Source organism: Haliaeetus albicilla, chromosome 9 (assembly GCF_947461875.1).
Source record: "Haliaeetus albicilla chromosome 9, bHalAlb1.1, whole genome shotgun sequence".
NCBI lineage: Eukaryota > Metazoa > Chordata > Aves > Accipitriformes > Accipitridae > Haliaeetus > Haliaeetus albicilla.
In genome coordinates, this window is record NC_091491.1 from 33236312 (window position 1) to 33252296 (window position 15985).

The following is a 15985-nucleotide window of genomic DNA, read 5'->3' on the forward strand; positions in this document are numbered from 1 at the left end:
GTGCATTCGAATTTAAGAAAGCCTAATTTAAGGTGACTCAGAAGATGAAACAAAAATGCTCAAAAGCAATGAGATCTCAAAACCATTCTGCAGATCCCATTCTTCTCACACCCAGGTTTGTCTCATGAATGCATTACACAGAATCCATGTATCTGTCAATGCTTGTGGAATCCTATTGGGAAATTTCTGCAATGTGCAATGCACTATTGTCTTCAAGAGAGAAGACAAAATAAAGGCCTATCCTCTGAGTTCATACTAAAGTACATACAGTGTGTTCACAGGGATTGAAGGATGAGATAAGGATTGTTTGTTATAAGGGTTTCACTTTTCTGCCATAGATTCTGTTTTGTCAGATCACAACTGCATTTTATTCATATGGTGGTGTTTCAGTCACTTAATCTGGTCTGGAAACACAAAACCTCAGTTTTGCATGACTACAAATAAAACTCTGGTTTGTGCAAAGCTGTCTATACGATACATGACATTTCCAAAGTTTCATTAGCAAAACATGAAATTTCATTGCAGATGTTGCACTGTCTTCTCATTCAGATGGTCTTAAAAGGGAGTTTAAGAATTATTATACTGTGAGCCATCTAGTCCTGTATTCTATCTCTTACAGTGGCCAACATCAAAATCCTAAAATCATTAAATAAGAATATTTTGCTTCCCACACTGGTTATTATCTTAAACTTCTAATATTCCTTCACTACATTTGTATCACTTTTGCAGAATCCAATAATCAGGACTGCTAAGTGTAAAGAAAAAGAACTCCTCAGTTGTTAAAACAACCTTACCTTCTAAGTGTTCCCTTAGCATCTATTATACACATACAACACTACACTTACAGTTAAAACTGCAAGGCCAAATGACTGCTTACCTTAAATCTGTCAACAGAAACAGATGCCTCAGATAGAGACTTCACTGAGAAAGGCGTGACTTTTAGAGCAAAAGTCATTGAATTAAAGACAGTGACCACTGTGAATGCCTAAAAATGAGACAAAAAAAGAGAATCACATTTGGATGCAATATACTAACAACTCCAACCTTCTGAAAGCTGAAATGTCACAGCAACAATTCAAAGCCATAGAAAAGGCTGACAGTCCAAGAATAACCATTTAAATATTCAACATATTCACAAACAGCAGAAAACAGCAAATCTACCCAACTCCTTCTGTAGGGCTTTTTAACAGACCAAGACAGACATCTTCAGTGTTTGTAGGTCTACCAAAAGCAGCAGCTAGCAAATTCTGCATCAGCCTATTACTGTGAAGACCCCAGTTTAAATCCTGTTCTAAGACATTTGTGCTGTTTGCATCCAAGCACACTGTAAAACAAAAACATGCAGTAATCCCAATGCCCTATCGGAATAGCAAACAGAAGTGCTCATTTACATTCAGCTCAAAACCTGTTCTGGGGAAGGTTAGAACTGAAAACAGCACTGAGAGCTTTTTGGGCAAAATAGAAGACTACATCTGCTGCTGTCACACCCATCAGATGTTCACTTCTGTGAGCAAGGCTACAGCCTGGCCACAGAGGCACAGCCACAAAGCAAAGAATATGATGAAGAGAAACAGCTGAGCAGAAAAGCTACTGTAGCAATATTGTACAGAATATTTTCAACACTGCAGTAAGTTACCTGAGCTGCTGTAAGATCGTAGCCAAGTATCATATGGACAGAAAAGGTCACCACGCTGGCAATGACTACAACTATGGGAGCCACACCCACAGTGATGCTCTGGAAGTAGCCCGCACGCTCTAAGATTTTACGTTCTTCCTCACGAATTTCTAGAAATATAAATAGGGGCACCACATTTGAAGTATGATTGGGGGAGTACATACACAACAGACACTACCATAGCACTATAAACACTGAGTAAGAGAAGCCTAACTACGCTTTAGCGTTTATCACATTATGTACTTTCTCATAAAGACCGCAGTTACAGTGAAGCAAACTATAATTATCTGTAAATCTCCATAGAAATAGAGGTCTTTTTGCTTTATTTAAAAATGGAGCAGCCAGCACATTTAGTAAATGATAAAAAATGGAACAAAATTTAAAAATGTAAGATTAATGCCAAGCCACAAACATCATTATGCTAGAAGGTGAAACTTTAGAAGCACGTCTGTTTGTCCAACCCATCATGCATAACAAATAGGAAGCCTGGAGGATGAAAAGTGTTATTACACTGCACGTACATCGACATCTACGGTACTAAGCTAGGAGGAAGCACCAGGCTACTAAGCAATGGGGCATCTGCACAAAAGCAAACATTTACAGACTGTGTGAACTCACTTTGAACATTCTGAGAAAATGGTTTGACCCAGGCATACATTTTAATGAACTTAATGTAATTAAGAACTTCATTCATCTTTTGCACACGCTCATCTGTTGTTGATACACATTTTCTTCTGAAATAAGCTGTGAGACGCGATACAAACATCTGAAACAAAAGGCAACACCATGCAACGTTAATGGCAACTCAGAAAGAGCAAGTACATTCAACTCTTAATTACCAGAGAAAGCCAATTTTGAATCTGAAAAAGGGATTCAGGGATGGGGCAAGGCAACTATTGTTCTAACATAAAAGTCTAGCTGGCTGCAAACACTATTCATATCCTCCCACCCCATCTGCACTGAGCAATAGACTCATGATAGCAAGTTTTAACACAAATAAAATTTGTGAAAACAAAGGTGTGCGCTTTTTACCTACATTGAATAGTACCAGATTTGTTAAAGTTTCTGAAGCAGAAAGACTAGAAACGCATTAACCTAAAGACACACCCAGCTGACCCTCATGGCAAATAAACAGTAGAACCCATTTAGGCCAACTTTTTAACCTGGTCCCATAAAGCAAAAGAGCAAGCTGAACTTTGCTCAGCCAAATCAATTTCTGCCATATGCCAGTGCTATGAAGGTGGTAAAACAGTTTTAACATTTTTACTAAACCAATCTAGAAATAAATAGCTGTTCACGTGTTTCTAAGTATCTGCTACCCTTACATTCATCCCATTCCTGGTCTGAAATTCAAAACCAACACACTACTTCAGGAAGTTTTCAGCTCTTTGCCCTTCTTCGTACTCCTGCAATCTCTTTTGGAGTCCCCATCAATAGAGAAGGACTGCTGAAAAGAACTGGAAAAGATGATCAAACTCCATTTCTTATTCCCCTCTTTAAAATATAATTCCCATTATTTTAATCCTCACTGTTGGCCAGACAAATTGGACCAAAGTGGACCTCACAGTATTCAGCCTCCATGCTTTTTAAAATTTGTATTATGAATATAGTGACAAATCTTAGCAGCCTTACAGGGCATTTTAGAGGCAAGAAGACTTTGGCTTGAACTAGCCTATTTCACAGCTCAGCAGAAGTAGAGGCAGGAGTAACCAATCAAGAACACCCTCTCCCACATTCGGTGCTTTTCAATATCTTTTGTTGAAATCAAGAGCGATGTGCTCATGCAACACTGAGCTCCTGTACACAGGCTGGAGACCTTGTATCTTTCCAACCTCAACTAAAACCACCTAAGTATTCTGTAGTTTAATTTAGCTATGCACATTTATCTCAGTCAAATCTATCAGCTTTCCTATTTCCATTTTCTAATTTTCTTTACCATTTTGAGCTTCCTGTTTCCAAATTTCTGCTTCATGCACTATCTTTAGAAACACCACCAATAACATGCAGCACCATAAACGAGCTAAATCTAGCACATTTCAACACCTTCTATTCAGAACTACACGTATGTCTGACATAATAAAAATGGGAAGTAAGACTTAACTCTTTCCCACTCACCATTGCTGGGTAGAAAAGGATGAAGACAGCAGAGCCCAAGAAGCCTGTTGGACCCAGTATAATCACATTATAAACCATTCCTAAGATGGCCACAATAGGCCCCCCAGCCAACAAACTCCCAACTGCTGCAGCTTCAAACATCCTTTGACCATCATTGGAACATACATTTATGAGCTGAAAAACACACATAACAGATTATTTAGATTTAAGGCACAGCTCATTCTCAAAGGAATATATTGCATATCCATTTTCACGCTGCAATTTCCAAAATTATGCAGCAGTTTACCTCTCCAAGAGACTTCTCCTTGATGTTCTTCAGCTTAAGAATTTTCTTAAACGCCATTGTCAAGATAGCTCCACGCAGTCTAACCCCCGTGCGGTAATTCAAAGCCCAGGTTAGTGCAAGGGACCAAGATCGCACTATTTCCGTCATAAAGATGCCAAAAACTAAAAACAAGCTGTACTGCAGGTTGGACTCACTCTGTTGGGTATACTCCAAAAGATGTTTCACAACGAACGCCTACAGGAAGAAATGCAAGTTTGCATGAACACCCCATCATCCCAGAAGACCATGCAACAACTTTATGTTAAGTTAGAAATAAGTAGGCTACTTTGCTTTTAAAAGAGCCGTTTGAAATAGAAAGCATCTTCTTTCTAGAAGTAAAAGGTGTCAATACAAGAAGTACTGTAACACAAAGCCCTGCTGAGAGCCAAGCACTGAGTCAAATTTAGTAAGTAAAGAGAGTTTAATTTGGAACCATATTCCTCGCAGCACGCTTCTAATCCTCCGTGTCTTCTAACTTAACATAAATCTGTCAGTTAGCTGAAAGCAATGCATTATCATATAGAAGAGTTTTAAAATATAGTCACTACTTATACATCTGCGCACATTAAGAAACATTCCTTTACGTGACATTAAGACCTTTTTTATTTTATCTTTGGTTTGCTTCAAACGTGCTTATTTGATAAAAAGGAACAATGTACCTACAGTTGTAGAGGGGAAGAGTGAGAAGGACATTTGCAAAACATTCCTGGAAATAAACATCAGCAGTTTAATAGTAAAGAAAAAAACAAGCAGAAAGCACAAGGTACGCAATACCACAAATCATTGGGGACAGGGGAGAAAAAAAAAGACAAAAAACTAACCATTCAATCCCTCCCCATACCCTCGCCCCCCAAAAACATAAACATTTTACCTCAGGAATCACATTTCAAACATCACCTGCAGAAAGAGGACAGCCCCCAGAACCACCGATTCCCACCTCCAGCTCTTTGTGGTCCAACGGCACAATATAACATCATACAACTCACAATCACCAGTGATATTAAATACTATTGACTGCGAAACAATAGGCTTTTATTTGAAATGAAGTGCCATCTTAAATGGTAACATCTCAAAAACACTGTACAACAGGTAGAGCATTGTATAAACATACAATCTGCACATACAGGATAATAATAAAGGGCTAATATCTAACAGTCAGTCTTAGCCTCTAACATAAACTAGATTTGAAACTACACACAAAATTGTAAAGATACAAAAACAGAACAGTATTTGTTCATGAAGTCCAAAAGAAGTCAAACTTGCAGGTGCCAATAGAGGAGGCTTCTGAGGCTGCACAAATTCTGAAATCTGGTTTAAAAAGTATCCTACAGTAAGGCTTCACAGACAGCAAAAGATTTCCTAGAGAGCTTTTAAACAAATGATGCTTTAAGATACTGGTGCTTTTGATATGCTAGTACAGAGCAGAGAATTACCTTTGCCCACAATAAAAAGCAACAAAAAAAAAATCTGAGACCAAAGAAAATATTTGAGAAGCCTTCCACATCATAGTCCATTGAAGTCCTCTTGGCTACACCAGGTTTTGCAAATAAGAGTTCTGTATAGTTTGAAGAGAGAGGAAAAAAACAAAACCCCACTACTTCAGCAAAGGTATTGATAGCTATAGCCCAGCACCAAATAACAGAAAAAATGGAGATCAAATTCATCTGTTCTGAGGAAAGTAATTCTGCACATCAGAACCAAGGAAACATGCTGTAAATAATTTGCTCTTTCTTTTTCACAGGTGTGAATTAAAGCCAGATGTCCATCAGGTTCTAGAATGGCCACTGAGAAAATTTACATACCAATCCCTGAACAAATGTGAGGGGCTCACATTCACAGATCTATTGCATTCCAACTTTCTCCTTACTTGGATTTAGTTTTACATCGACTGTTTGGACCACAACTGCATACAGTTGGTTTGCAGTTACTAAGGAGATTACTGACTTCTTTTTCCAGTATTCAATCCAACATATGCAACTGAGTCACTGAGCAATTGGGGTGAAAATCCCCCTTTTTCCTCACGAGCTGTAACTCAGCATGGTCGCAGACTGCAAGCATTTTCTCGCACACCACAGCATTGCTGAAAGTCTCCAAGAGAGGATGCATAAAGATAGCAGATGTTTCCTGGGGTCTCATTCCTCCCAAAACTTTTTAGTGCAATTTTTCAGCACTATTTTATAGATTCAGCATCTCCCGTGATGAAATAGAGAGCAGCTTACATTATACCCCCATTTTTTTTTTTTCCGGAAGAAAGAAAAGAGGAAACAGCAGATTAAAGAATTTTGAAAAGGGAGGGGAAAAAAAGTCACACAGAATTAACAGTTACATCTGAACACATATTATTTGAATTCAAACTAGTTTAATGACAAGAATCCAGCATAAAATTATTTACAAAACAAGAAAGTTACAGTACAAAAACTAAAACTCAAGCTATCAGGGAAAAAGGAACTCCTGTGACTATTACCGTAGTAGTTGGTACTAGCTGCTCGGCTGTCTTAAGCATTCCCATTGAATAAACATTACCTTACCTTTGCTCTTGGCGTTGGCTCTGCCCAGCAGGACTGTCTCATTCTGACGCAGAAAACAGCCATCCTGAAAATTCTAAAGAACAGCTTCTGTCACTGGTCCCACTGCAGTGCCGGCGTCCCTGCTGCAGCCAGCGTGGGGCAGGCTGCAACTGGAGCCAACTGGGAAATCGGGAAACTTACCTCCAATAGCTTACCACTCCCCCCTCCAATAACTGACCAAACTGTCAAGCTGTACTCCACTAAGATAGCAAGTTTCCCCATCTCCCAAACAGGAAGAATAGCTCTGAACAGTTACAAGCAGGTACATTGTTCAGACCTGGAGTTAAACTGATTATGTTTAGTAATCAAAAAACTTCTTTGCTCCTCAACCCAAACTTGTAAGTTTTGGTAGCTGATCAAATAGCAGCAAATATTCACTGAAGATAAATAGTATCTCACCTATACTAGTACATTCTGATGGTTATTACAAGGCAGTCTGACACACGCAGCTGTCTCACCAGGTTATGGGTTTGGATACTGTGCCAGACGCAGAATTTATCAAAATAAAAAAAATAATAAAAAAAAAGGAAGACCCTTGAAGGATCTATTTGGTATTAAAAAAAAAAAACACACAGGAAGTCTGCAACAACTCCTTTCCAGTTATAAGCCACAGCTGTTGGCTGGCATTTCAAGGTCACAGACATTAAGTTTAATATAGTGTTTAACTCCATTTTTATAATTTTCACCAATACATGAGGTCAAGTCAAGTGCTTTTCCTGATCTCCCTTTTCACCTTCAGGTGACTGAAAGGGCGTAACAATACAAGAAAGCACTGGTACTTCTGAGGAGACAGCATAGGCATATCTATAAGGCATGCCATTTTTAAAAACAGGGAGGAGGGATGGTAAAGACTTATTTTTCATGCCAAATGGTGGAACCAAAAGGGAATTGCTCCTTATTCAGAGAAATGAATAAGGTTGCCTGTAAATGGGCAAATATCTATAGATAATTTTAAATAACCCAAATCGAGCATCAATTGCAGCGGTAGCCCCCAGCCTAGTCAAGTTGGTTTGTTTTTCTCCTTCCCCTCCCACTCTCTCTCATTCAGCAGTTTGGCTGAGACAAACTGAGAAAATTACACTACAGAAATTAGGGGCAACCCTCCTGCAAGTTCTTTGCTAAAAATAAAAGCATCTACTAAAGCCCTGTAGTGAAACAATGACAGAAGCTCTTCTTGGGGAAAGCTAGCGCTGTTAAAACCTTAATCGTGATTTATTGTTAATTACCAAAGTATGTTCATATATTTTATAATACAAGCTACTATAAATTATTACCAAGAAAACAATACCACAAATATTTATTGTTATTCATATTACAAGTAACAAGGCAAATTTAAAAAGGCTTAAAAAGCAGAACATCATTTTGATAAGACATTTAAAAGCAGGAAAACATTTTAAAAAGACATTTCACCTAACAGTGCACCCAAGTGTACTTACCCAAGAAATGAAACTTCAGCTTACCAGCACACTGAAACGTGTACTACTAGCAGTAATACTGCTCCTACTCCTCAAGGGAAATGTGTAGAGAATAAATTTAGTCAAAATTTCAACTGTAAATCTGCACAGCACGTGCAACAAACAGGTGACAAAAAATGGTGTGAATGTCAAGTCCCATATGTTGTTATCTTCATTACGACCCATAGCAACAAACAGCAGCAGCTCCTAGAGGCAATAACGTACTCTAACACTTCTACATGAAACCTGTCTGACCGTTCTCTGTAGGATCTATACCCACAGACTTCTTGAGACCTGCTCACATTAGTTTTTTAGTGCTCTAATAAAATTGTTTCATTCCACTTCTTGAAGACTGTGCTATTAATGCCAATAATCTAAGATTAGTGTTTTATCAGATTGAATTTTATTCCAAGATAAATTTACAGAATTGCAAAAAGAAAAGGAAAACAATTAAAAGACCTGCACATAAGAATTTTATGCAAAGAGACCACATACCAGTTAAGGAAGAACTTTAAACTATACTCAAAACCAAAGAGAAAAACCAAGTGTGCATTTCCTCCAGGATACCTAAACTCCCCCTCCCTTCTGCAAGAACTTGCCTCGGTATTCAGCAACTGATCCATCAGCTGTAGGAAACCTATCTTGGATTATTGAATCACTCTGGAATTTTGCCCCAAAATTTCTAGCTAGTCAAAACATTTAAGTGATTCTGCAATGAAACCTTAAGACTTTACAGTTGGCCATGAGATGGAGCCCTCTGGGGTTGTTAAAAAAAGGATGGATATTACTTACTGGTCCACTAAAACCAGCGAGCTGCGTGATCATCAGACACACTATGGAAATGATGAGCCTCGTGCGGCAGAAAATCCACACAACCCTCCGGAGAGAAGCATCATCGGGCCCACTTTCTTTCAGTTCTTCGTGCCACAATCTCTCCAGCCTAATAAAAACAGAAGCCTCATGCTATAAATTTTTCACCATGAGAGAAGGTACAATCTCATAGGTATTTCTTTGTGAAAATTCCAAGCACTTCCTAGCTTAAAGCAACAAAAATTACTAGATATCAAGAGAAATAAATACATGGTGAGGTACAGAGAAATAAATCAAGACAAATATCTGCATCCTGAAATATCTATGTTGCATTACTTCTACAGATGAGAGGGATGAAAAGCACAATGCCTTTTGCTTTGCCTGGAGTCTTTTTGGCAATCTTAATATACTGACTTCTCACAGTCTTTCCTTGCTGATCTGACAGAAGAGTTGAGAATTTTTCTCAGGTTTTGACTCCACATTAGCTATAAAAGGTTAGCCTGATCACAAGATCTAACCCATATTCAAATCACCTTGCTACTGTCAGTATTACTTTTCATTATTTTAGCACAAGATTTTTTTCAATGTAGCCTTGAGAAAGAACTTTGTTTTAATAAAAAATAGTTTAAAGACGTGCAAAATCAGAAAAATAATTGCAAAACATTCTGGGAGACAGAATCCTCCAAATTCACTGAAATTGGCAAGAGTACAGAAGCAGTGCAGAGAGAGGAAGTGGTCTATGAAGGATAAAACTACATTCCACTATTCTGAGAAAGCCTTTAGAACACAATATCAGTGCTGCTTTTCTAGGGCAATACTATATCATTGCCCATGAACTAACGTATAAAAAAAACCAAAAACAAAACAAGAAAATAACTGAGATATCTCTACCTTCTACAATTGACATCTGAAGACTCATGCCTTGATAAAGACCATACATCATCCATAAACAATTCCCCTTTCTTGTACGCTCTGTGGGCCAAAGGAGTGAGCCAGGAGAAGGTCATGCAGGAGAAAAGCCCAGCATTATCAACAGGGTGCTGGTGTCTAAAAGGAAAAAAAAAACATGAACAAATGAAAAAGGAAACAGAATTGTAAATCCCTGAGAAAAACAAAGCCTCCTCTCATTGAAATTGGCCCATGCTAGTCATACTTGCTAAACAAATTCTGTTTTCACTATCAGTCAGCAGACCTACAGCTGCAGTCCTGCTTTGTGACTGGTTTGAAAAGCAAATGCTGTATCAGTTCTTTTGCTGCCTAAAGACTTACTTGGAAGTAGTCCGTATGGGTTTCAGCACGTTCAGGCCATGGTGGTATTTGCCCTTGTGATGCTCTTCGTCCAGCATTCTCAGCTGGGAATGCACAGAGGTGTCCAGTGGCAGGCCCTCTGCCCGAGCAGCTGCTTCCAAGGCATCCTGGCATTCAATCTGCTTTTACAAGAAAGACAGCAGAGTCAGAGGTCAAAACTATGTTTAAAGTCCATGACTTCTGACTCCAGCAACTTTGCACCTCTTTCTTCTGTAAATTACTGCGCAACAGTAATTACTATCATTTAAATGTCTTAGAGGACAGGCTTCAGCCTGGCAGCAAAGACACTGAAGGGTCACATTCTAGATCTCATTAGATTGCTGCATTTCCAAAACATAAATTAACACCAGTATTGTGACTCTGCATTCAAAGGATAAATGGATAGACCAGACTAATCCTGCATCCTGCCACAGGAAATACAATAGAGAAAAATTACAAAATCAAGTACCTATGACATCAGTTCAGGAAATCAGTGACTGGCTAATACAATGAAATTGACATACTTTCTTGATGAATTTACACCCTCTTCGTGTAATTTAGATACTTATCCACAGAAAATTCCAATTATTTTCAGAATACTACTAAAGTCCCTTCTTCAAAAGTAACTTGGATTAGATCAAAAAACAAATATGCATTAAGGAGAATTGTACTTTCTTTTATCATGCTTCCTGCTTTTTCTCTTTTTCCATAAAGGGAACAAAGATAATTTTCTCTGCTCCCAGACACACTTCTCAATGGCTCAGCAACTTTATTAACAACCACTTAAAAGGCAAGCCTTATCTCAGAGGAGTTTTTCCACAGCTCTAGTGAAAGGCAGACCTAAACACTAATCTAAGAGGAGAAAGGAACAGCAGTGATATGGAGTAGTCAAAACATTGCAGAGTTCAAACAAACCTTTTGATCAGAAGCTAGATGTGGCAAAACTATCTGAGGAGATTAGCTTGCTATCTATACTCACAGAGGGCTCACTACTGGTTCTGCTAACTTAATGGACCATTTATTGCAATGTCACGTTACCTGTTTGTATCCTAGTTTTTTGACATGGAGTTACTTTGTGGAAAAAAACCAAAACAGTTCTGAGGTAAAAATCTTCCTGGCTGTCTCACAAACAGAGATACTATGTTTACCCTTATTAGTTGCCTTACCAGAGCAAAGTTACTTTATGACTTTGAAAACAGCAACTGTAAGGCCTTGTAGCCTCCCAAAAACACAGTACCTGCAAAGCACTAAATGCATATCAATAGCAAGCACTTGGTTCCTAACTTCTCATTATGTAATTTTTGTCTGAAATGCCAGCATTTATTGGAGACTTAGTCTGTACTACATTAACATGTAAGCATGTAGCATTAAGACACCTAGCTTCCACTTATGTGAAGGACAAGAACAGGTAATTGATAATAGCATAAATCTGTCCTTTATTTAACCAAAGCACTTAAATAGTGCCTAAGGGTGTTGTCAACAATCCACGGTCCTGATCTGAAAAAAACTTATTCACTAAGCCTAAAGCTATGATTACAAAAGATAGCTAAGTAATAAGAAAACAAAAGAACATTACAACATCATGATACATGGAGTGACTCAAAAATATGCAGTGCTTGAAATCTGAATTAAAAGACTTTTCATTCAATTTTGTATCAAATTACTAAGGGCAATAACACCTTACTAAATCTACCCAAATCAGCATTAATAAGGGACCTGCCAAAGATGTTTCAAAGGACTCAGTAGTAGGGAAAAGTTCTGCACCACTGCTTTTATGGTTACAGCCAACAAATTTATAGCTAGTTTGCTGTTACCCTTTGCAAGAGCCCCAGGCAGATTTGCCCAAACACCCTATTGCTGATAACATGCTTGTAAGTGATGTCACAGGCTATTTGCAGAATCATTGTTTTTCAGAGCACACAAAAAGTGCCTGTAAGTTAAAAAAAGTCTTCCAAAACCACTGTATTTGTCAGCATAAAAGAAGTTTTTCACCACTTACAAACAAGAATAGCTTTTTAATAAGAAAGCACAACTGCAAGATACAGTATTTTTAGGCAGTCCAAAGATAATGTTTTTAAACACTCACTGTGAAAAATAATTAAACTCTCCAGAGCTGCTCAACAGAATTCTCTCAGCAAAGGTGGAAAAGATGCATTGATAAAAGACTAGGGCACTGCCTCTGAAAGGCCTTTATCATGTCTTGCCATAAAGGCAAGTATAAGCGCAAAACCCTAGTCAAGTGCATTGCTCATCTCCATCTTCGCAAGGTTGTCAAAATCCCACAGGCACAACTATCAAGAAACAAATGCATCACACTACTGCACAATTAAGATTCTAAGAAAGTCCATACAGTTCTGCGTCACATTAGAAAATCTTCAAAGCACAGAGTTTAATCAGGAAGAAATGAGACTCCTAAGCAGTTCTACAATGCATTTCTAGAGCAAAAGACTAAATTACAAAAACTAGCAACAACCCCAACACTGTTAATCTAGGTTTCTGAATCCCTATTATTTTTTCAGGTGTTCAACTGGCAACATCCTGATTGCCTGCATACATGTACAGTTTTCTTGGAAACTAAAACCTTGAAGAAGTCATTAGCAATGTGACATAACAGGCTCCAGCACTGCTCTTGAAATAAATGTCTAATAAATCATGGCTGCACTATCAAACAGAAATCAGACTGCACTTTTTCTAATTCAGCAACTTATTAATATACCAATACAAGCAATGAACCAGGTGATACAACACAGTGTTGATAACTCTAAAGAAATGCTCGCAGATATCAGATAAATCAGATATCACTAACTGGAGGGGTCGGGGGGAGATCATTCAGACATTTCTTGAAAAACGGCAGCTCACTACTCAGCATCATCAAAAAGGCCAAAAGACAATGAAGAATAGTTACAAAAGACACAAAGAATAAAGCAGGAAACATTGCCATACCACTTAAAAACCCTAGCATTTGCCTCCTTTTTGAACACCAGAGTCAGTCCCCTATCACTTCAGTTCAAAAAGGGTACTATACTTACAATTACTTTCTGCAAGCACGAGAACAGTTGGGATTAGAACAGCTTCTACACAAGCATAAATTTAACACTTTTCAGCTGGATAGAAGAGAGAAATAAAGATAAGGTACAGGTATTTGAGAGGTCCATAAAGTCATGAATGGCACGAAGAAGATAACCAGGGAATGATCACCAACTGTTCTTACAACAAAAGAAACAGGGACACTCAGTGAAATTAATGTTTTTCACTTAAATTTAGAATTTTCTGTCATAGGATGCTGTAAAGTTGAAATGCATAAATGGACTTAAAATGGGAGAATTAAACTCACATAGGATAAGCATATCATGGCTTATTAAATGCATGACAGAAGGTAACAGCAATCATTTACCCATCATCTTATTAATAGCTGGTAGATTCCAAAAAAAGTTTCTGAAGCCATGGGCAGCTCCTAATAGAGAGTAATGGTTCTGCACTCTACATTTCATGAAGCTATGGCACACCTGGGTGCAGGCTGATATGATTCAACAGATGACTGGGAAAATTAACAGATTAACAGTTAAACTTTTAATCCTGAGAGCAATCCCCAAGAGTACTGAGAGTACTAAGGAAGTATCACTACACACATGATCTTGCCATGTTCTTTTACCTCCACAGCTAGCTCACAGATAAGCAGAGAAAGAGAAACATGGCTGGTGCTGCTACCACAGAGCACACCTCCCCGCTCTGACTTTTTGCAACTTGAGAGCAATAAAACCCTAAAAGCACCTGTTATCATGATTTCCTTGTCCAACAAATTGGTCATAGCAATGGTAAACACATAAGGTAATGTGAGAGCCAGAAAGATGACATGGTTAGCTCAAGACATGTCATCACAAAAAGTTGGGGTGAGATGAAGAAAATAAGTTGTTAAGGACAAGGAAAAAGATCTGCTCATTAAATCAGAGACAGCAGTACCAAATTCACAATCCACATACCAAGGTCATGTGAGAAGGCCATGAAAACACAGAAGATTTAGGAGCCAAGCTACAAAGCTGTCAAATATACATGATGTCAGGGGTAAGACAGACAGAAGTTCTGTAGGAAGCAAGAGGGGCATCAGGAACATCACACAGAAAGGCAAGCAAACTCAAATATGTGAAATAGAAGGACACTTCTGAAAACCTGCTAAGCAGCCAACATGGGCATTTATCTCTGAGGATGGGGAGCAGGTGAAGAGAAAGGAGGCAGCTGTGTTGTATATGGGAAGGAAAAAAAAACCACCACAAAACAGTGAGATCCTACCCTTTCACACAGGCAATCTCACATTTAACAGAGAAGATAACAATTTATTGGTTTGACAACTGTAACGTCAGATGACAACAGCAAAACCAGACAAGCCTGGAGGTCAAGCAAAACAGATTTTTTCAATCCCTTACTCATCTTGCAGAGAAAGAATTTGATGTGTATGCAGTCAACATATGACACAAACCCCACCCACCAAACAACTGTTGTCTCCCCTTCCATAAGGCAGAACATCTTCCAGGGCTCAGATCACTGCAGGGAAGAAGCTGCATCTCTTCTGGTCCTACTTCTACCTGACAGGAAACTAGAGCAGACATATAAAGGCTTCTTTTATCAATCCTTGCAGCTGATACAGAATACAAAAGCTACTGTGGTTGATTTACTATTACATAAAGTTAAAATTGTTTTATTTAAGTAGTAAAGAACTCTGAGTTGGCAATGCTGCAGAACAGGAACTCCCACCTCTTCCATTTAGAAGGCAGAGTTCATCAGGCCTCCTCACTCCTTTGTTTAAGTTCCCAGTAAGGAGAGGCAAATGAGAAACTAACAGACCAGCACAATAGACCTCAGGACTAGGCAGGCATATGGGGAGAAGGGGAATTATACAATCACCAGTTCTGTTCAGTGCTTAAAGCATTCTCCATGTTACAACTCTGGGATGAACAGAAATTTTAGAATATTTAAGGGACTTCACTAAAAGACTGGTGTTTCAAAACAAAATTAGTTATTAGTTTGTTTGGGCTGATGAAGAATAGGACCAATTGTTCCAGTTAGCTTAAGGATAACTAAACCAAAATAAAACAAGAATCTAGGAAGAGATACTTTGCAGTTGTAATTACATCCTTCTTCCCAGAAATTCTTCTAAATCTTTTCAAGCATAACCCCACTTGAAAGTAGTTAGGGGTCTTATACACTGCTTTTGCAGGTAGCACAGGCAACCCCTAAAGCACTGTTGTCCAGACTTCTGGAAGTCACCAAATGCAGGAGCATGTAAAAATTAAGTAGGTTTGCAGGTCCAAACATTGTCAAATCTGCTGTTGATTGGTGAAGCAAAGTGCTCTATGAACTTTATATCCCACTAAGGCAATTTATCTCTTCTCCTTTCACTGGATTTGGTGCAGTACACAATCTACAAAAGTATTAATAGGGGGAATTGCAGCATTAGACTCCCAGCCTACTCTGTAGCTAGAATGCTTTATAATACCCTGCCTGATTAGAACATGAGCCTTTTTAAGACTAGTTTGGTGTTTCAGCCATACCAGCTGTCTCCCTGAAGGAAAGCCAGGAAGGAGCAGGCACTGGGCTATATCACAGACAATGGGTGTGAGGAAGGAGGCATTGATCCTTTAGACACCTGCATACATTGTTTGCAAAGTACAGACAGTATAGCTGAATTCACACAACAGCAAGATGAGACCACCAAATAGTTTGAGACCTAAAAATTATGTTCACAGCTTTCAGGACT

General features: G+C 38.5%; 1 protein-coding gene across 7 annotated transcripts in view; it reads right to left on the reverse strand.

Annotated features, from left to right (window-relative positions):
• The window catches only part of ABCC5 (ATP binding cassette subfamily C member 5), a 73324-nt gene that overhangs the window by 46297 nt on the left and 11042 nt on the right, over positions 1-15985 (reverse strand). For 4 of the 7 annotated variants that reach the window (XM_069792538.1, XM_069792528.1, XM_069792531.1 and 1 more), the window contains exons 3-10: positions 10216-10376; positions 9838-9993; positions 8929-9076; positions 4077-4310; positions 3791-3964; positions 2294-2441; positions 1637-1785; positions 878-985 (exon numbers count right to left, since the gene is read on the reverse strand). In XM_069792538.1, coding sequence (XP_069648639.1) covers positions 878-985; positions 1637-1785; positions 2294-2441; positions 3791-3964; positions 4077-4310; positions 8929-9076; positions 9838-9993; positions 10216-10376 — 1278 coding nt within the window. Of the gene's footprint in view, positions 1-877; positions 986-1636; positions 1786-2293; positions 2442-3790; positions 3965-4076; positions 4311-4774; positions 8835-8928; positions 9077-9837; positions 9994-10215; positions 10377-15985 lie in introns of those variants that run through there. The other 3 variants (XM_069792532.1, XM_069792533.1, XM_069792534.1) reach the window with 2 other exon arrangements.